The 21,126-nt window shown below is 45.8% G+C and overlaps 1 protein-coding gene across 1 annotated transcript; it reads left to right on the forward strand.

The window, feature by feature from the left end:
- The first annotated feature begins 484 nt into the window (after positions 1 to 484).
- Positions 485 to 19,531, forward strand: LOC147663513 (GTPase IMAP family member 1-like). The gene is made up of 2 exons (XM_086950398.1): positions 485 to 677; positions 18,738 to 19,531. The coding sequence occupies exons 1-2, from the start codon at positions 485 to 487 to the stop codon at positions 19,529 to 19,531; spliced, it is 987 nt and encodes a 328-aa protein (XP_086806524.1).
- The last annotated feature ends 1,595 nt before the right edge of the window (positions 19,532 to 21,126 follow it).

Raw genomic sequence — 21,126 nt, forward strand, 5'->3', positions numbered from 1 at the left:
AAAATGCTAGTAAGCTCTGTTCCCATTGGTCTTTAGGAAATAAGCAATATCTGGCTTGTTATTGATGTCACAGCCGTTTCCTCAGAAGCAGCAGCCATATTGACATGTTCTGGACTGTTGCTAGAGGCTAAAGGATGTGGTGTGAGTTTACTGGCACCTTCTTTTTCTCTTTTTTCCCTTTCTTTTTTATGTTGGCAGCATTTTAAAGCAGGCTATTCTGCTGCTATCTTTTTAATGGTTTTCCCCTTATCTATATGTCATTGTGCTTGGTAATTTTCTTACACTTTATCATTTGGCACATGTATGCTTTTTCAGGCTGCTGATATTTGGTGCTGGCTGGTTTTGTGATTCATATCCTCCCTGTATGGGCAGATTAAAGAAGCTGCAGTTTGTTTTTTCATCTAAAAATAAGTTTATATCTCCCTCCACTATTGGTTTTATTGCGGACACAATATTGTTAACACAACTCACTTCCTCTGGAGAAATGGCTACTCCTAATGATTTACGAGCCTCCTCCATACAGTCTTCTTCCAGTAATGCTCAGTTACTTGCTTTAGCTACCAAGAGGTTAAAACAAGACCCGCCATCACCTGAAAAGTCTGCATCTTCGATTTCTTTGGAATTAGTGCTGGAGGAGATCCGGGTGTTGTGCTCCTTTGTTGAGGAGACTAATAAACGTATCCACAATCTGGACAATAACTGGTCATTAATGGAGCATTGAGTTCCCTTGGTGGAACAGCAGGTGGTAGAATTACATGATGAAACACCGAATATTCATCATTTGGAAACTGAGGTTGAGCAGCTTAAGAAGCATTCAGAAGATTTGGAAAATACATATTGGTTGTTAGTAATGGCGAGTTCCGGTTGGCTAAGGCTTGCGCCAAAGCCAGGCAGAAACCACCACTCTAGTCTGGGCAAGGGAGTTACACGCCAAAGATAACCCCTGCTCACCTTCTAGGTAACGTGACACGAGCAGCAAGGCTTATCCCGGAGGCAATGTAATTTGAGTATTTGCGCACGCACCCACCAGCAACAACATCCTAGGCCCCCCACAAAAAAACCTCCTCACAAGGTTATATGTAAAAATGAATGGATGAATGAATGAAATTGTATTTGTATAGCGCATTCTACCCTAAGGCCTCGTAGCGCTTGGGAATTACTTGAGGATGGCAGAGTGATTAGGGGACATTGCGGAAGAGGTGGGTCTTGAGGAGCCTGCGAAAAGTCAGAATGTTAGGTTCGCTGCGCAGGGGGAGACAAGGAATTCCATAGATTTGAGGCGTTCAGAGAGAAGGAACGGCCACCCCACTTGGCCCGGCGGACTTTCCTGGTCGTAGAGAAAGGCTGAGCTAGGCTGGAGGTTTCTTGAGGGTTGGTAGGGTGTAATAAGGGACCGTGAGATGGCTAGACCGGTTTTCCACATGGCTCTGTGGACCAGACACAAGGATTTAAACTGGATTCTGGCCCAGATGTGGAGCCAGTGCAGCGTCCTCAGGGCGGGTTTAGCCGATTGTCTCCGGGGAATTTGGAGCAGAAGGCACTCTGAGCTGTTCTGTGACACCTGGAGTTTTTGAAGGGTTGACTGTGGGCCACCCAGGTACAGTGCGTTCCCATAAATAAGGCGTGACAAAATTAGGGCCTGTACCATGATCCTTCTGGCATTGAAGGGAAGCAGGGGCAGAACTTTCCTAAGCATCCTAAGCAGGCCATAGAAGGTAGCTGCTAGCATAGTGGCCTGGTGGCCGAAACCCAGAGAGCTGTCAAGCCATATGCCGAGGCTCTTAATCTGCTGTTTTGGAATGGGCATTGGGTTCAGACAGGTCGGCCATAGCTGTGATGATAGGGGGGATGGTAGTTTTCCCAAAAACATGAGCTCGGTCTTATAGCTATTTAGTTTTAAATGGGAGAGTTTCATCCAGTCGGCTACAGCCTCTAGGCAGCTGCCGAGGGAGCACGATGAGCCCTCTGGGTGGTTCAGGGATACCACCAATTGGGTGTCGTCAGCGTAAGTTATTATTTGTATTCCAAAAGGTAGAACTACTTCTGCTAATGGTGCCATATGAGTATTAAAAAGTGTGGGGCTCAAGGAGGAGCCTTGGGGAACCCCACAACCGAGCAGCCAGCAGTCAGAGAAGGCATTACCTTCGAACACCTGAAAGACCCGGTCTTTAAGGAATGATTGTAGCCAGGAGAGAGCTGTGTGGGTCACTCCTAGACTTTTCAGCCGGCTCAGCAGGATCTTGTGGTCCACAATGTCGAAGGCGGCACTGAGGTCCAACAGGATGATAGCTGCTGAGCCACCCTGGTACATGAGTCTTCGGGCTTCTTCGGTTACGGCCAGGAGGGCCGTCTCTGTCCCTAGTCGGGCCGGAAACCTGTTTGAGATATGCGGAGTAAGTTGTTAAGTTCTAGGTATTGAACTAGAACAGAGTTTATGTGTTTCTCGGTTATCTTACTTAGCCAGGGGAGGAGGGATATGGGTCGGTAGTTTGACAGGTTGGTGGGATCCAGGCTAGGTTTTTTCAGCAGGGCCTTTACCTGGGCGCGCTTCCATGCGAGTGGGACCGTGTTAGCAGAAATGGAGGCATTTATAGTGGCCAGGATGACAGGGGCTTTTGATACTGGCGACTAAAGGAAGGAATCGGGGAGAAGCAGGGTCAAGTGGAGAACCCGAGGTCACGCTGGGTATGATTGCTTTCAAGGAGTCCTCATCTAATAAGGGGAACTCTGCGAGGGAACAGCGTCAAGAGGGGGGAGAGCTCCTAGTGTCGGTCTCGCCAGAGACGTCCTGGGATGGAGGGAATGAGCGGGCAATAAGTTCAATTTTTTGGTCAAAGAATTCTGCGAGACTGTTGCACCTAGGAAGTACATCTTCCTGATTGGGGATTTTTTGGGCTATGGTGATCAGAGATTTGGCTATCCGGAAAATCTCCTTGGGGGAGTTTGCTGCCGCACAAATCTTTCCTTCATAGAAGGAGGCTTGTGCGAATTTATTTCTTCCTTATATTTCCTTATTGCCTCTCGGTAGCCTTTGTATTATACCAAACACATTAGATAAGAAATACACACTTTACAATGGGCATGGGCAGAATTTACAGGGGATTATGTACATGGGACAGGACCACATGGGCCACTGTCAGGAATAAGCACTTTTAAAACTAGCACTTGGTAAAATTATCACTTTGTTGGAATAACACTTAGCACATATAATAACAGTAGCACAAAATATCAATGGTAGCACACAACCAGTAACCACTGGTAAAAGGTAAGTACCACATACGCAATCCTAACCACCTTAGGAAAATATCACGCAGGGAAAAATGAACTCAGTAGTATAACTAGGCTGTCCTGTTTTCAGTTTCTATTTTTGGTAAATTCTGGTGGGGGTTTTTCAGTGTTTTCAATATCTTAAAAAACAGTTGTTATCAGTGGTTACACATTTTCACACCACTAAAAAAAACAGACAAAGTGTTTTTCCGGTGTTTATGGAACGTTTTGCTTTTATCATTGTTTGCTTTCTGCACTGAAACAACATGGTATATAGACAGTGTACGTATAGCGTATATGAGGTCCAAAGAGATTTTTGCAAATGAATCTTATTGTAGTACACCATACAATACTTCTTCAGTGAGACTTTGGTCATGTGCGCTCGTGCTTTCCTTCCCATGTAAACTTCTGTGAAAAGGCCCTCTCAGCATTCACAGCCCCTTGGGCTGAGAACCGTCAGCTAAGGGACACAGTTGGGATGACTCTTTCTTTGATGCCACATAAAGCACGAATTGATAAATATTTGCGTTTTAGTTCCTGGGCATAAGAAAACAGTGCACCAGAATGGACTAAAAAGTCAATAGCATCCCTCATTAACTCTGAATATTGTAAAGATGCTTTCAGCATACCATCTAACAAGTGGCAAGGATCTCCTAGAGGGAATTACTTCAGCTCGGGTATCAATTTTGACCAGTCATCACATACATTTTTTATATACGTAGCTGAATCACTACAAATACAAACAATATCACTCCAATCTTTGTTGAACTTGGAAAGAACCTTTTTTGCAGAGCATAACAAGTGACACTGCGCTCCATGTTTTCCATAAGTCTGGTGTCACGTTTTCACCACTATCCCAGATGCTTGGTGATATATATACTTGTCACCATACCTTGCATTTAATGTTTAAAGCCTGAGGTGTTGGCAATTCACCTACTATCAATACTGACCCACTAGAAACTATGGTCTGATGTGTAAAGGGCTTTTACCCATACTCTGTGGGTAAATGTGATGACACATATTAGGAAGGATTTTTATGAAACCAGCCATTTTACCTATCAGTGAAAGAATCAAATGCAGCCAAAATATCAAATGTGATTTTGATATGTCCTGATTCTCTACAGTTTATAAAATGATTAAACTAGACCTAAAACATGAAACTAAACTCTGCAGCTTTAGACCAAAGGCCACAAAACCGAAAAAAGTAAAAGGAAGAAGAAACAATATTTTAGTGGCATCCCTAAAGAACAAAACTCAAGCAGAATAATGTTACCCAGTCATTCTTAATGCTAGCTTGTATAACAAAGTTACATTGTATTGACCCCTTCAGGAAGAAAAAAATGACACTTTCACTCTCTTTTTCCTTTCTTTGAATGGCATTTAGTTTGTGGTTGTCCAGGTGTTTTTTCAGTGTTTTATATGTTTTCACTGGTGAGGGCTATTTTTCTTTCAGTGGGGTTTTATCAGTTATTATAGGTTTAAACCTAAAACCCCACAGCCCACATACACTCTTAAGTGCATGATAACATTGCGGTAAATGCTAACTTTGGAATGGCTGCATCAAAACATGTCGTGTTTGGTGTCAAACACTTTGATTCCTAACCACCCCACCTCCCCCGCCAGTCCTGGCAGAGGGGGTAGGATTCCAACCTTCTAGAGGGAAAAGACATATTCACACTTACCTAACCGGTAATAGTTTAACAGAGCCCCAGCATCACAAAATGGATGCTGCTGCCACAGACGCAAGTCTGACCTGCTGCTGGATGACACTCCAGCAGGGAAGGCCTGGACAATAGGTTTCCTGTCACAGGGAGGTGTAACCACCTCCTCAGACAGGCTTTAGTGTATTGGGGCTGGGTGGGTGCATTCAGTGAATGCTTTTCAGACAGTGCTGGGGCACAACTGGTGTCCCTGTGCATATCCCAGTTCAAACCGGTTGCTGGGGCACTCAGCCCCAGCTCTCGTGCGAAACTGGACAAAGGGGAAGGGGTGTAACTACCCTCTCCCCAGGTCCTCCCATAGGTGGGACCTCAGAGTTAGTCCAAACTCTAAACTTAGTATAAGTATAGGAACTCAGTCCCTAGGACTTTAGATACTCTGGACGAAACTCTGCAACATATATCCTGGAACTACGACATTCTATTTCGACTAGAAGAAGGAAGGATCTCCCTTGGGGTCAAGGAGTGACTTCCCTGTTCAAACAGGCACCAAAAACGCATTTTTCTGGTCTTCATTTCCAAGGCTCCCTCCGGATCCTGAAGGATGTGTGACAAAAGACATGGACTTCCAGACATTTCCGACGCCGACACGAGATCACAATAAAGCTGAGATCCGTAGCCATCAAGAGAGATGTGTGACCGGAACTCCTGGACACCATGCATATTTGCAAGTGCACCTACTTCCCGAGATTTCCCAAAGTTGTGCATTGAGCTACTCGTAGTCCAAGTACTGAGCACCATCTGCATTGAAGATTGTGGGCCTAAACAACACAAGTGTTCCATGGGCCCGCTTCTAGCATTTCTGCTTGAGGCCCCTTCGCGATCCTTCGTCCGTCAACTGTTGGGTCCCCATGAAGGTAAATATTTTCTTTCTTGGGCTTTGCCGGTTGCTCCAGGTGTGCCCCGACTCTCCTCCAAAGGGTGGGTCCCTCAGACCTTGCTGGTCTGCTCCGAAGCCAATCTTTGCATTCTGCGTGGGTTGCTGTTGCCTGGGCTTGTTGGGTCCAATCCGGATACTGCTTCCGCAGCGCTCGACATCCGACGTGTGGCAGCTCGAATCCAGCTCCTGGTTGTCGTCCACTCCTCTCTGTCCTCGTGGCTGAAGAGTCATGCTTCACCTTCTGTACCTGAAATCACCCGACATCGTTGGGCATCTTCTTGTTGCCTCCCTGGTCACTGGCAAGTGACCGACACTCTGCCCCTCTGCTTTCAGGTCCTTCAGATCTTCGATCCACCCTTGGATCCATCCGGACACTTTTCATCTGGTCGCCTGCAGCACTTCTTTGCAGCTCTTCTTAGGAAACGACGACAAAACCTGACACGAAAAGACACCTATGCACCCGGCTCCCCTGGGTGAAGTAAAACAAGTACTTCTTTGCTCCCATGGCTCTTGACTCTCGAACTGTCCAGTACTGAAGGGGTTTGTTCCTAGTCCACTCCTAAGGGTCCCTAATCTTTAAAATTCTAACCACAACTTTCTCCATAGAAGTCAATGGTGATTTGCTGTTGTGTTTAGACACTGCACGCGTCCCCCATGGGTCTCCTACATCCCTACCTTGGGTGGTTCCTGGTTGCCCCAGCGGTTCTACAGGTCCTAGGCCTTGTCTCTATGACTGTAGTGGTACTTATATCACTTTCTTAGTATATGGTTTGTGAGGCCCCTAGGGCTAAATGTATATTGTGCTAATTTTCCTGAGTGCTAAATAGGTTTTCTGTATGTACTTTTGCCTCTAGCCTCATAAAGAGACTAGAGGGATGTGTTTAAATTAAATACATATATTTTTTATATATATATACCTGGTGTGGTTCTCCTTTCATTTGGTCATTCACGAGATTATAGACTGGTAAAACAAGCTGCTTTACATTCCTTCAAGACTTAGCCTGAAGGCTGCTCTCCACAGCTACCACTAGGATAGCTTTCTATATAGGTTGTCTTTAAACCTACCATCAATAAGGGTTGTTTGAAGTGGTGCAAGGTGCCCACTAGAATAGTGGACAGCACATGCTAGGCCAACTTCTCACAATCATCACTCTGAGTGACAATCTGGGTTACGTTTCTATGGTCATAAGACCTTTCCCTACCACTAGGGAAGTTGCTGCCACCATGGGGCTCTAGCCCCATCTTTTTTCTAGCTTTTTCAAGCTCTATGGACTCCCTTTCTAAGGCTACTTTCTGTCTCCTTATTCTGAGTTGAGCTCCTTCAAGCCTCAGCTGTTTCTCTCTCTTCTCCTTTGGAGGTGTCCCTCCTATGAAAAGAGACAGAAGTCCCTGCAGAATGATCGGATTCCACTGAAGGTGATTTTTTTGGTCTTCTAGGCACAGCTCTACTCTTCCTGGTGGGACAAAGAGAGGGCCACTTTGGCTGTCTTCATCTCCAGTTCGAGCTGGATTGTCCAGGTCTATGTCATTGTCACCGGCCTGCCCAGCATCAGAGTCGGAGTCCTGGTAGGGTGACCCACTGGGCCCTTCCTCCTCTGCTGTCCCCACCTCACTGCCTACCATTTCAAGCTTTGAGGCATGTCTAAAGTCATCAAGCAGCAATGCCTCTATAAGGTGTTTGGTATTGGGATTCTGTCCTGTCTTCAATGTCCTCATAGCACACAGAGCCCTTAACTCTTGAAAAGGGGAATGTGTCATATTTGGATGTCTGTACTTGACTGACATCTGACAGAGACCCACTAGGTCCTGGCCTTGAAGAAATGACTAGTGAGGTGTGGTGTATGCACTACCTACACTGTTTGGTTTCCTGCTAAACCTCTCTTGAGTTGTAGAAAGGGTGCCCTTAAGCCCTTGACACGCAACTCTAAGTTCAGTAGAACTTACTGTATTTAATATGTACCTCTGGTACATTTAGTTGTTTTCAAATGATCAATCCCTTGAGATTATCTGGTAAAACAATGGCAATTTGGAATCCCACACTCTGCACACCAATGTGAGAAGTTGACCTGGCATATGCTGTCCACTATTCTAGTGGGCACCTTGCACCAGTCCAAACGGCCCTTATTGAAGGTACGTTTAAATACAACCTATATACAAAGCTATCCTAGTGATAGCTGTGGAGAGAAGCCTTCAGGCTAAGTCTTGAAGGAATGTAAAGCAGCTTGTTTTACCAGCCTATAATCTCGTGAATGTCCAAATGAAAGGAGAACCACACCAGGTGTATATATATATATATATATATATATATATATATATATATATATATATATGAAACAGCACATCTCCTTTTGAATGAAAAGAAGCAGAAACCTCGGTGGGGGTGAAAGGCAGATCCAATTTAATAACAATAGAAAGGCGAATGCATTTCGGCCGGTGTGGCCTTCGTCAGCTCCTGCAATAGATGTTTGTAGAGCCCCACGTTTCTGCCGTTTAAATAAGTCCAACCGCACTAGGATAAGTGCAAATGTCAGCTCCGCCCCTGGGCTTCAATTAACTCAGTTCAGCTGGTCAGAGCAAGTCTCCGGACTCAGTGTCCCAGAAAGCAGCAGTGGCTCCCAGGTGAGTGGTGCTCAGGGTCGTTCTCGGTGGAATCCGAGAGAATAGCTGGGGGTTGGGCACTCTGCAAGAACGTACAGGGACCCCGCAATTGATGGTGCTGCTTCGAGTCCCTGTGACCTCTTCAGTCGACAATCCGGATTTGGGAGTAAGCAGGGGCGGGAGGACAATGCAACCCGTCCAAGTTGAGGCGATGCCTCGATGAACCGCTCCAAATCAGTCCGGACCTCTGGCGAGCCTGGAGAATTTCCTTGATGAGGACGAAACAAAAATGCCATGGCATAGTCCAGAGTCTCCAAACCACTTGCGAAGAGGGGGTTTCTGAAACGCGCTTCTGGGCAACGCGTGAAATTAATGAAACAGCACATCTCCTTTTGAATGAAAAGAAGCAGAAACCTCGGTGGGGGTGAAAGGCAGATCCAATTTAATAACAATAGAAATATAATAATATATGTATTTAATCTAAACACATCCCTCTAGTATCTTTATGAGGCTAGAGGAAAAAGTACATACAGAAAACCTATTTAGCACTCAGCAAAATTAGCACAGTATACGTTTAGCCCTTGGGGCCTCACAAACCATATTCTAAGAAAGTGGTATAAGTACCACTACAGTCATAGAGGCAAGGCCTAGGGCCTGTAGAACTGCTGGGGCAACCAGGCACCACCCAAGGTAGTGATGCAGGAGACCCATTCTACACCTGATAAGCAGTGCTGCAGCTGCATCTCTGGCACCAGTGGTAATTCCTCATTCTAAGTCCTCTAGTCAGTGCTGCAGATGCTTCTCTGGTCCCAGTGGTAATTCCTCATGCTTAGTCCTCTAGGCAGTGCTGCTAGCTGCTTTTCTGGTCTCTTCATTAATTCCTCATTCTAAGGCTTCTAGGCAGTGCTGCTACTCTGGTCCTGTTACTAACTCCCCTTCTAAGTACTCTAGGCAGTGCTGCAGCTATGTCTCTGGTCACAGTGGTAATTCCTCATTCTAAGTCATATAGGCAGTGACACTAGCTGTGTATTTGTTCTCAGGGGTAATTCCTCGTTCTTAGTCCTCTAGGCAGTGCTGCTCCACTGGTCCCAGTGGTAATTCCTCATTCTAAGTTCTTTAGAAAGTACTGCAGCTGATTCTCTGGTCCCAGTGTTAATTCTTCATTTTAAGTCCTCTAGACAGTGCTGCTAGCTCCTTCTCTGCTCCCATTAGAAATTCATCATTCTAAGTCCTCTAGACAGTCTGCTATCTGCTTCTCTGGTCTCATCTGTAATTCCTCATTCTAAATGCTCTGGGCACAGTGCAGCAGCTGCTACTCTGGTCCCGGCCTGTAATTCCTTATTCCTAAATCCACTAGGCAGATCTGCTAGCTACTTCTCTGTTCTCATCAGTAATTCCCCATTCTAATTCCTCTAGACAGTGTTGTAGCTATTTCTCTGTTCATGCATCTACTACACTCCAAACCAAAACACATAGATAAAAGGCATTGTAATTTAGAATGCCAATAGCTCTAACTCTGACGAATGCGAGACCTATTGCATTGCAAACAATTGCTCTTTTTTGCTTTAGATAGCTGTGCAAAGACTGAAGGGACAGGCATGTATTTTTTTCTTTTTTTTTTAAACCGACATCTGCTAAAATAACAGTAATGATAAAAATACATTAAACCTTCAAAAATGCATTTGCTGTAAAAGCCAAGATGTGTTGTGGCTTTGTCTAGTGAAAGGCAGCTTTCTGTGTCATCTATCAACCATCAAAAACGTCAGTCATTTATCTTCCTTGAAGACAGTCAGTATTTAAATGATCTACTCCAAAGAATTGTTGTAAATCCCAACCAGAATAATAAATATTTAAACACAGTTAAATTATTTGTAATTTCAAATCAGAAAAAAGTGCAGGGCCATAGAGACGAGGCAGGAAAATCTTCAAATAAAAGGCAAATCTGGGACACGCAATGTTAGAAGCAAATAAAGGCATTCAAGTGTGGAGGAAGAAATAAAAGTAAGAACCCCAAGAAAACGGAAGAAACAAGAGGGTGAATGTGTTTTGAAAGGAGAAAACTCTGTGTTGAAAACAATCTATTGTTGATAACGCTTTCTCTTTTTAATTATGAAGCGGACATAACCTCCAGAGCACAATTTTCTGCTCTAGAAAAATCGCCCACACCTTGGCTAATTAGCAACACCCCTGCACAGGCTATGGACAAAAATAAACATTTGTTAAATCAAAAAACATCAATAAAATAACCACAGATGCTTAAAAAAAATAACCACCAAAAACACCACTACCATTCTCAAAGGCGACACCTATTGGCTTTTTATTTTAAAGATTCTTGCTGTGGTTCATGACTCCGCACGATTTTACAGCAGAATGTTTTTAAAAAAATGTTTTTATGCCCTGGCAGGGTCCCTTATTTTCCTAAGAGATTTTAGACATAACTACAGCCTGAACCACTGAACTAAATTACACCAAATTTGCCAGAAAGGTAGATCTTGTTCCAGAAAGAGTGTGCTTTGTGATTTGGTGTACATCCATTCAGTAGTTGTGGAGCTATTAAATGAAAAATACATTTGTATAAGTGGGTGGAGCCTAAGCATGAGATCTGATTGGCTACCATAACTTCAACCAGGAAGTGTTAGGAGAAATCTTTGGACTCGGATTGTTCAAATCCCAAGAAAAAAAATGATAAAAAGCCTGACATTTAAAAATAAACCCCAATCAAATCCAGTTGTTTTGTAAATAGAGTGTAGAGTATCTTTAAAATGATAAAAACATTAGGTGGACCCATTTGGCCTACAGTGCATTTGGTTTGTAACTATCAAGCAACTGCAGCAATAAATCCAGGTGCATGGCCACGGTGCAGCAGGTGTAGTAACACCGGAGCAGGACCTATAGTGGAGCAGCCCACTGCGAGATTAGCATTCAGTTTGTAAATATCAAGCAACAGCAACAATAAATTCAGGTGAGTGGTCAAGGTGCAGCAGGCGCAGTGACACCGGAGCCGGACCTATAGTGCGAACAGCCCATTTTACAGAGATTAGCAGTCGGTTTGCCAGTATCAAGCAACAGCAGCAATAAATTCAGGTACGTGGCCATGGCGCAGCAGGTGCAGTGACACCGGGGCAGGCCCAAGAATGCGAGGAGCCCACTTCACTGAGATTATGACTGCATTCTGCTATTCAACCAGGGTGCGTGGGCATTTTCCTGGCTTGCTGTTGCAAAGTCATCTGTGCCCTGGGCTCCCCCGTTTTTTGCTTAACTGACTGACTGTCGCTGCGCTCTGCCTAACCAGGCCCAGGACCAGTGCTAAGCTGAAAACACACTTAGATGACAGTGAAAACACCTACACACACTAGAATGCAGGATGCGTTAGGGTGCCTCTGTGATTGGCATGACCTTCTCTAAAAGGGAGGGGGATTAAAACTACCTATAAGTCCCTACTACATAATAGGGCAGGGTGGCTGAAACTACCTTTAAATCCTTAGCCAGCAGCCTTTCTGCACTTGCATGTGTGCACTGCTGGACGCCTGAGGTCAGTTTAAAAGCAGACCTGAGTGCCAAGACTGCTTTTCACATGTAAATTGTGCCAGACTTTGGTGTTTGTGGCACTTAAGAAAAATATGGAAAAAAATCTTCCGGAATTTTCTATTTTGTATCGCAACAATATAAAAAACTTGATTCGGCTGAATCAAGTTAAAAGAAAGTATTTATTGCACCCACTTTTCTAAGTTTGTATAAACCAACTCTAGGCAGACGTGCTCTGTCCCACCATCATTCTCTCTTGATTTAATCAACACAGAAATCACCTGCGATAGTATGAATTTGTTTTCTGAATTGGTGTTTTTTTAATGCTTTATATACCTGTCTCTTACATTAAGCCAGCCAAGCTATCCAGGGCTGAGCATGGGATTAATTCACTTAGACATGTCCTGAGCCCTAGACTGTGTTTGTGGCCTTACACTCAGTGGTAAATAAATATTTGACACTGCTAATAACTCACTTTTCAACAACTTGCATTATGGTAAGTGACCCCCTTGGTATGCCACTGAATAAACATACAACGTTTTTCCTTTTCAGGTAACAATAACCTCTTCATCCTTTTCACAGCCTCTTAGATTTCAACCTGTCAAATGTCATGACCATAAAATATTCTTGTCTGTGTTGTGGCCATTTAGAACTTTCCAACTGCAAGCCTAGTTCTCCCCAGACCTGCCCTCACCTGCCTTCCCTGCAAACAGGTAGGAGGCTGGAGCCCCTCCCTTTAATGCGACGGTGAGGAGTGCTCTTTTCCAGGTGTGACCCTCTGAAAACTGAGCCCTGAGTGGGGCAGGTAATTCTTGAGTCGACGCTTGGCAGATATGTGAATGGGTTGCACAAACATTTAATGCTGTGTCCTGTGAGCACAGACTTCACACCGTGAGGCATTTAAACAGACCCCTACTCACCTTTAAAGGAAAATATGTTGAAGCTACTTTATGGGCCAAAAAAAGATCTCCTCTCCATCCTCGGCAAAAATGTGACATTTGTAGACTGTTCTTGGTACTTAAATGGCTCGGTCAAAGCAAGGATTTAAACTTGATAACGTTTTTTATTGGAAAAAAAGAAGTGTATCCTTACGGGGACACTTCCTAAGAAATTAACGGGCATCATTTAATGTGAGTGAATCTGCACAGTGTTGTGAAGGACCAAGGGTATAATGGTTTCAGTCTCAGCCCTTGTTGGATTTCGAATAGCATATGGGCATTTTTACCTGCACGCAGACACAGCAGATCTCCCAGAATGCACCTGTTAGATAGGGTGACCAGATGTCCCGGATTTCACCTGACAGTCACGGTGTTTAGAGGTCTCTCCTGACATCAATCAATCAATCAATCAATCAGAACATTTGTACAGCGCACTACTTACCTGTGAGGGTCTCAAGGTGACGGGGGGGGGGGTGATGCTACTGCTCGAAAAGCCAGGTCTTGATGAGCCTTCTGAAGGTCAGCAGGTTCTGGGTCTGCCGTAGAAGGGTGTTCCAGGTTTTGACAGTGAGGTGGAAGAACGATCTGCCGCCGGAGGTTGTTCTTCGGATGTGGGGGATTGTGGAGAAGGCGGTGGAGCTGAGATAGCGGTTGGGGGTGTAGAAGATGAGTTGTCGGTTGAGATATACTGGTCCGGTGTTGTAGAGCACCTTGTGTACGTGGGGGAGGGGCCTGAAGGTGATCTTCTTGTTGACAGGGAGCCAGTGCAGGTCTCTCAGGTCGGGTGTGATGGGGCTGTGGGGAGGGATGTCGAGGATCATGCGTGAAGAGGCGTTTTGAATGAGTTGAAGTCGTTTCAGGAGTTTGGTCAAAGCTCCCGCGTAGAGGGCGTTTCTGTAGTCCAACCTGTTGCTGACGAGGGCCTGGGTGACTGTTCTTCTTGATTTGGTGGTGATTCACCTGTAGATCTTGTGGAGCATGTGGAGGGTGTTGAAGCAGGAGGACGAGATGGCGTTGACCTGCTTTGTCATGGAGGGAGTAGAGTCGAGGATGAATCCTAGGGTGCATGCATGGTCGGTTGGTGTTGGAGCTGTTCCCAGTGCATTCGGCCACCAGGAGTCGTCCCAGGCCGAGGGGATGGAGCCGAGGATGAGGACTTCCGTCTTGTCAGAGTTTAGCTTCAGTCGGCTGTTCTTGATCCACTTGGCGACGGCATTCATTCCTTCATGGAGGTTGGTTTTGGCGGTGAGGGGGTCCTTGGTGAGGGAGAGGATCAACTGGGTGTTGTCGGTGTAGGAGATGATGTTGTTGTCGTGCAGTTGGGCGATATGGGTGAGCGGTGCCATGTAGATGTTGAACAATGTTGGGCTGAGGGATGAGCCCTGCGGTACGCCACAGATGATCTCATTGGCTTCGGAGTGGAAAGGGGTGAGGTGCACGCTCTGGGTTCTGCCGGAGAGGAAGGAGGTGGTCCAGTCCAGAGCCTTGTCTCGGATCTCAGCATCATGGAAGCGTGTGCGTAGGGTGTGCGGTGGCAGACAGTGTCAAAGGCGGCGGACAGGTCCAGGAGGATGAGGGCCGTGGTTTCTCTGTTGTCCAGCAGGGCCCTGATATCATTAGTGGCGGCGATGAGGGCAGTTTTGGTACTGTGGTTGCTGCGGAATTGGGACTGGGATGGGTACAGGATGCTGTTCTCCTCAAGGTAGCGGGTCAGTTGTCTGTTGACGGTCTTCTCGATGACCTTCGCTGGGAACAGGAGCAGGGAGATGGGCCGGAAGTTCTTGAGGTCCTTGGGGTCAGCCTCGGGTTTTTTGAGTAAGGCGTTGATCTCTGCGTGCTTGCAGCTCTCCGGAAAGGTTGCTGTCTTGAAGGAGATGTTGATGGCTTTCCGGAGATGGGGGCGATGGTGGTGCTGGCTTTGTTGAAGATGTGGTGTGGGCATGGGTCTGACAGGGATCCGGAGTGTATGGTGTTCATGATTTTGATGGTGTCGTTGCTTATGTTGATCCAGGAGAGCAGGGGGTCGGTGCAGATGGTGGCCGTGGGGACAGAGGTCTCAGTGGTTGTCGGGGTGGTCGTGATGTTGAAGCTGTTGTGGATGTCTGCGATCTTGCGATTGAAGAAGGTGGCAAGGGAGTCACACAGGTCTTGCGAAGGTGGGATGTTGTTGGTGTTGGCGCTGGGGAGAGTTCCTTCACGATGTTGAAGAGCTCTTTGCTGTTGCTTGCGTTGTTGTCTAGATGGTCTTTGAAGGAGGCCCTTTTGGCAGATCTGATGAGTTTGTGGTGTCTGCGGGTGGCGTTCTTGTGGGCTGCGTAGCTGATCGGTGTCTGTTCACTGTGCCATTTCTTCTCTAGCTTACTGCAGATTTGGTTGGAGGCCTGGAGGTCTTCAGTTAACCAGCTGGCTTTCTTGCTGGTGTGTCTGTTGGAGGGTTTCTTTATCGGGGTGAGGGTGTTGGCACAGTCCTTGTTCCATTGTCTGAGGTTGCGGGCGGCGGTGTTGGGGTCAGTGGGGTCCTGACGCTTTTTCTAATTTCAAAGAAATGCCCCAATTTTTGGGATAAATGTGAACTTCTACTGAAAAGCAGAATTGAAAGGTTTGCTTGGTGCCCTTAAAGTCTTGATTAACTCACATGTTTTTTTCTCAGACAGCATAAGAGGTGGTCATGTGGTGCACTTGGCAGATGGGGTCTGAGTGGGGTTTAGGTAAGGCTGGCATAGAGTGAAGTTCCTGCCATAACTAACATTATACTTTTCCTTAAAAAAAAATTAATTCATAGAAAAAAGTTACTGGGACTTTTTAGTTCAGAAATACCAGTAAAAAACGTAGCAATTCACAGAAAAAAATCGAAGGTTGGTGTTATATTAGGAAATACCATTTATAAAACCTGAATCACTGAAAAAAGCAAAGGTTGATGTTGTAGTTAGGAAATACCATTTAAAAAACCTTAGAAAATCACAGAAAAAAGCAAAGGTTACATGGACATTATAGTTAGGTTGGATTGTGCACACACAAAACCATAGAAATGTAGCAGATATAGTTATAATTATCTCAAGTAACTATAACTGGTGCCCTGAGGTAATTATTATTTGCGCCCGCCATGCAGCGCTAATTATCCCACATAATACAATATTCATGACATCTTCTATGACATCATTGATAATATCACTGCAACATTTGCTTGAAAAGTCTTGATGATAAAACTGTGCAGGGGGCACGAGTTAGAGTAACCTCAGAGCATGTATGGGGTGTACAGAAATAATCACATCACTCCCCATAGAAGCAGGAGAATTCATAACACTGCCTTTCGGGAGGCTCCAGACCCATCATGAAATGCTGAAGCTGGGCTGTTAGAGCCTCAATCAGGCGGGCAACTATAGCCAAATTTGGGGGGGGGGGGGCTTTAAAATATTTCGGGGGGGCTAATTCTTCCAAACATACACAGAGTTGATGTAAGAAGGGGCGAACACACAACAAAAGCCTCATTTACACGTAAATGGCCTTTTAAAGACCTGTTAAGTACTCGGGTGCAGCTGCAAGGAGATGCTCGCCAGCCCGCAAAGCTGTCTCAGTCCCGACTGACACACACGATGGGGGGGGAGGGGGGGTTCGGGGGCTGAAGCCCCGTGAGCCCAATGGGTGTTGCGCGCCTGGCCTCAACCCTTCACAAAGGAGATTTTCAACTGACAATCTTCCTTGGGTAGTGAGAGCAGCATATGGAACTTCTTACCCCTGACACTAGCAGCACCACCCCCACCTCGCTGATGGGCTTCAAAGGAAGCTGAAAGCCCTTCTACAACGCCATGTTGGCCTCTTGTCCCCTTGGCCATCCTTCCCATGAGAATATATTGTCCACAAGACTGTGACTGCACTGCCTTGTCTCACTTGGATCAACCTTGCTCCTACTAACTATACCGTATACTTCCTCTAACAATCTATACATCCGTGCCTTTGCATTGATCAAAGTCACCATTATTTCTAGCCGCCACCTTATGCCTTTTGTAGTGAACAGTGAAATAGAAGAAATCCCGTGGGGTAAGCTTAGTTGTAACCTGACTCAACACCGTACAACAGAAATTCCCACTTTCATACTACTCCACCACTTTACTCTCCATCCACACCAGTAGATTGTGCCATATATATCACAGGGACTCTCACAAGGTTTAAAAATATACAAAGTGATTTATTGCGCATTTACAGAAATTTCATAAAAATATATAATCTCACAGTCCTAATAATGATAAAAGTCACACTGAGGTGGTAACAAATTACATACAGTTCATAAAAGCACACACACAAGAGAGTCCTGAAATCAGACTGCTATAGTCAGTCTTTCGCAGTTAGCACATCTACTCTGGCAGTGTTGTACTTGCACTGTTAGATAAGTTCCGTTGTCATTAATATTCTCGCAGTGCTAAATTGGTAGATTGTGCGTATTCATGTGACGTCGAAGCGTTTCGATGGATCATTAAAACATTCTTTCCATCTTTATCAAGACAAGTTCATATCTCTCTTGAATTTGGGGCACAATTTGTCACAGAAAAGACACCCCAATGATTAGTGAGGGTGTTCTATTATTATTACGCCCGTCTCTAAGATCACTTAACGTGTTTTCCAAAAAGTACTTTAAACTCGCTGTTGCATATCAGGCAGCTGAAAGGATAGTATTGATACGTGTTGCGTTCACTTCAATTTCAAGTTACTCATTGTTGTGATGAAAACATCCAGATGTACCTCCTAGACCCCATAGATTTATAGAAGATCTGTCAGGAATATCTTACATTTTCCTTGTGTTTTTTTTCAACCTGGCTGCTCTCAAGAATTCAATTGACGAGTCATACCAGAAGATTCTCGGGTGTCAGGAAAAATAGCGGCAACGTCCTATCTCAGGTATCAGCGTCTTACCTGAGATAGGACGCAAATTCAATACGCACAATCTACCAATTTAGCACTGCGAGAATATTAATGACAACGGAACTTATCTAACAGTGCAAGTACAACACTGCCAGAGTAGATGTGCTAACTGCGAAAGACTGACTATAGCAGTCTGATTTCAGGACTCTCTTGTGTGTGTGCTTTTATGAACTGTATGTAATTTGTTACCACCTCAGTGTGGCTTTTATCATTATTAGGACTGTGAGATTATATATTTTTATGAAATTTCTGTAAATGCGCAATAAATCACTCTGTATATTTTTAAACCTTGTGAGAGTCCCTGTGATATATATGGCACAATCTACTGGTGTGGATGGAGAGTAAAGTGGTGGAGTAGTATGAAAGTGGGAATTTCTGATGTACGGTGTTGAGTCAGGTTACAACTAAGCTTACCCCACGGGATTTCTTCTATTTCACTGTTTAAGTGCCCTAGTCCCACGGGTTAGTAAGGGGCCCCTCTTATCTTCTACTGCCTTTGTAGTGAATGTAAGAGGAACTGTTTGCAAGTTTAAAACTGGTTTTATTGTCAAGCGCTCCAACCTCATTGAGTAATGTTGGCGCTATATAAAAGTGCATAAATAAACAAATAAATACATCAAACACCTGACGTCAGTCGCAGGAACACTTTGAGGTGATGGAATTCAGAAGAGCGCGGATTCAGGAAACGTGTCAGTTTAGAGTGAGTGAGTGAGTGGGTGCCCTGGAGGTCTCAAAGTGACAGAACCGAGACAGCCACGCCTGCGGCGTGTCCTTTGTTAATGGAGTGGGGGGGGGGGGGGTGGCTCCGGGAGCGTGGGGGGGGGGGGGTGTTAATGAGATGTGCACTGTCAGTTCTCGAACAGTGTTGGTGACTTGTGAATGTTCCTTCCGCAGATGCTGGCCACAGAGGTGACCCGAGGTGCGAGGCGGGTGAAGAATTCCGTGCACTCCCGGTACCCCGCGGGATCCCCCCGTCCCCTCCCTCTGGGCTCGATGGTGTGTCTCGCTCAGGGGGAGGCAGAGATGAGCTGAGGCTGGTCCTCGTCGGCAGCGCCGGAGCCGGGAAGAGCGCCACCGGGAACAGCCTCCTGGGGAGGGAGGGGTTTGAGTCCAGGGCCTCAGGGGTGCCCGTGACCAGACGGTGCCTTAGGGGGGGGGGTGAGTGGGGGGGCAGACGCCTGCTGGTGGTGGACACCCCGGACTTCCTCTCCCTCTCACTCCCTGCGAAGGAGCTCACCTTGGAGATGGCGTGGTGCTCAGAGCTCTCCTCCCCCGGGCCACACGCCCTCCTCCTGGTGCTCCAGGCCGGACGGCTCACCATGGAGGAGCGGTGGTCCGTGCAAAGGATCCAGCACCTCTTCGGGGAGGAGGCGCTACAGTTCACGGTGATCGTGTTTACACGGAAAGAGGACCTGGAAAGTAAAACTATAGAAACCTTTGTCCGTGACTCTGAGGATAGTCCTAAAGAGCTGGTCAAGAGCTGCGGGGGGCGGGTCTGCGCCCTCAACAACCAAGCAACTGGAGAAGAGAGGGAGCAGCAGGTACGGGGGCTCATGCAGGTGATAGACAAAATGATCGAAGGGAATGGGGGCCGATACTACAGGCTGGGGCAGGGTCAGGTGGATGGAGGGAAGGGTCAGGCCCCTCGAGGGCTTTACTCCCGTTTGAAGAGGCAGATAATAGGGTAAATCGTCCACTGGGAGGGAGTTGGTAAACAGTAAAGGCACGCGCAAGGGTCATTAGAGATGAACATGACTTCAGTTGAAGCAGCCCCGAGCAACCTGGACCTGTGCCCCAGGAACCAATCCGAAGCCACAGGCCCACTTATTACATCCTCTAACCGAATATCACATTAGATCGTGAAGATTTGAATCTGTTATTATGGGTCATATGTGCACCTTTTATGGACATTGTTCTTTCAAATGAGTTTTGTATCACACTTCTTTTTTGATTTTTCTGTTATATTATTAAAGATTGTAACCATGGACACCATGACGGAATAATCACCAATAGACACCAGAACCCCCTCCCACGAATACAAATGAGCTGCGAAACTCCAGCGCCTACATGAACAACTGTAAACACAGCGGTGCGACCAGGGCGAAGCTCATGCATGGATGGTCATTGTGCCCCGGGGTGGAGTCAAAAGGATCGGCCCCCTCGGAATCACAACACTCTGCATTTGCTCACCATCGCTGAGATTATTAATGTATTATGTTATTCGTTGTCAGAGGTGGGAGGCCTACTCATCACCTGACACTTCAATGTACGGTTGAGGAATGCTGCACATTTACTTCTATCACTGAAGGATGACACACTCACTCACACTCACTCACACTCACTCACTCACACTCACTCACACTCACTCACACTCACACACTCACACTCACACACTCACACTCACACACACTCACACTCACTCACTCACTCACACTCACTCACACTCACTCACTCACACTCACTCACACTCACACACTCACTCACTCACACACTCACTCACACACTCACTCACACTCACACACTCACTCACACACTCACTCACACTCACACACTCACTCACACTCACTCACACTCACTCACACTCACTCTCACTCACTCACACTCACTCTCACTCACACTCACACTCACTCACACTCACTCACACTCACACTCACTCACACTTACACTCACACACACTCACTCACACTCACTCACACTCACACAAATGTAGCAGTAACCAATTGAAAAATGACCAGTTACCTATGTGAAAGACGTCCCACTGCACAGGAACATGTGTCTCCGCCTTTTTAGTAACTTTTGATCCGTTTGAGCTAGAAACACATATTTTTGTTATAATCTGCAGATTATGCAATCAATGATAAATTATGTGGCAAATTCATAATTGTGCAGAAACAGTCATGGGTGAAGAATCACGTCATTCCGATGGCCGTGATTACCAGTCAGTCTTAACTGCAGCCTCATCTTTTACCCCACAACGCCTTCATTCCTTTTTTGACCAGAGATACTCTTGTCCCACCCGGTCCAGTGTTAGCTTCAGGTGTGTATGTAGTGTACATGCTATTTCCAAAGATTGTGGAAATGCCCTATGACCTGCACATCTATTAACAACAATATTCAATTTCTTTCAGCCATGTCCTTGGAATGACAGTATTTTAGGGTGCTCTCATAGTGTCGCAATAATCACCCACAAGGGTATACATCCACTAGGACTAGAAGCAGCCTAGAGCAATATTCAACCAAAATACACCAAAGCACACCAAGTGGTTGTAACTATTATTCACAT

The sequence above is a fragment of the Lissotriton vulgaris genome, unplaced genomic scaffold (assembly GCF_964263255.1).
Source record: "Lissotriton vulgaris unplaced genomic scaffold, aLisVul1.2 SCAFFOLD_340, whole genome shotgun sequence".
Lineage (NCBI taxonomy): Eukaryota > Metazoa > Chordata > Amphibia > Caudata > Salamandridae > Lissotriton > Lissotriton vulgaris.

Coding starts and splice junctions, on each gene's coding strand:
- LOC147663513 (XM_086950398.1), top strand. CDS start 485: ATGGCTACTCCTAATGATTTACGAGCCTCCTCCATACAGTCTTCTTCC. Junction 678..18,737: donor TGTTGAGGAGACTAATAAAC/GTATCCACAATC, acceptor TTCCTTCCGCAG/ATGCTGGCCACAGAGGTGAC.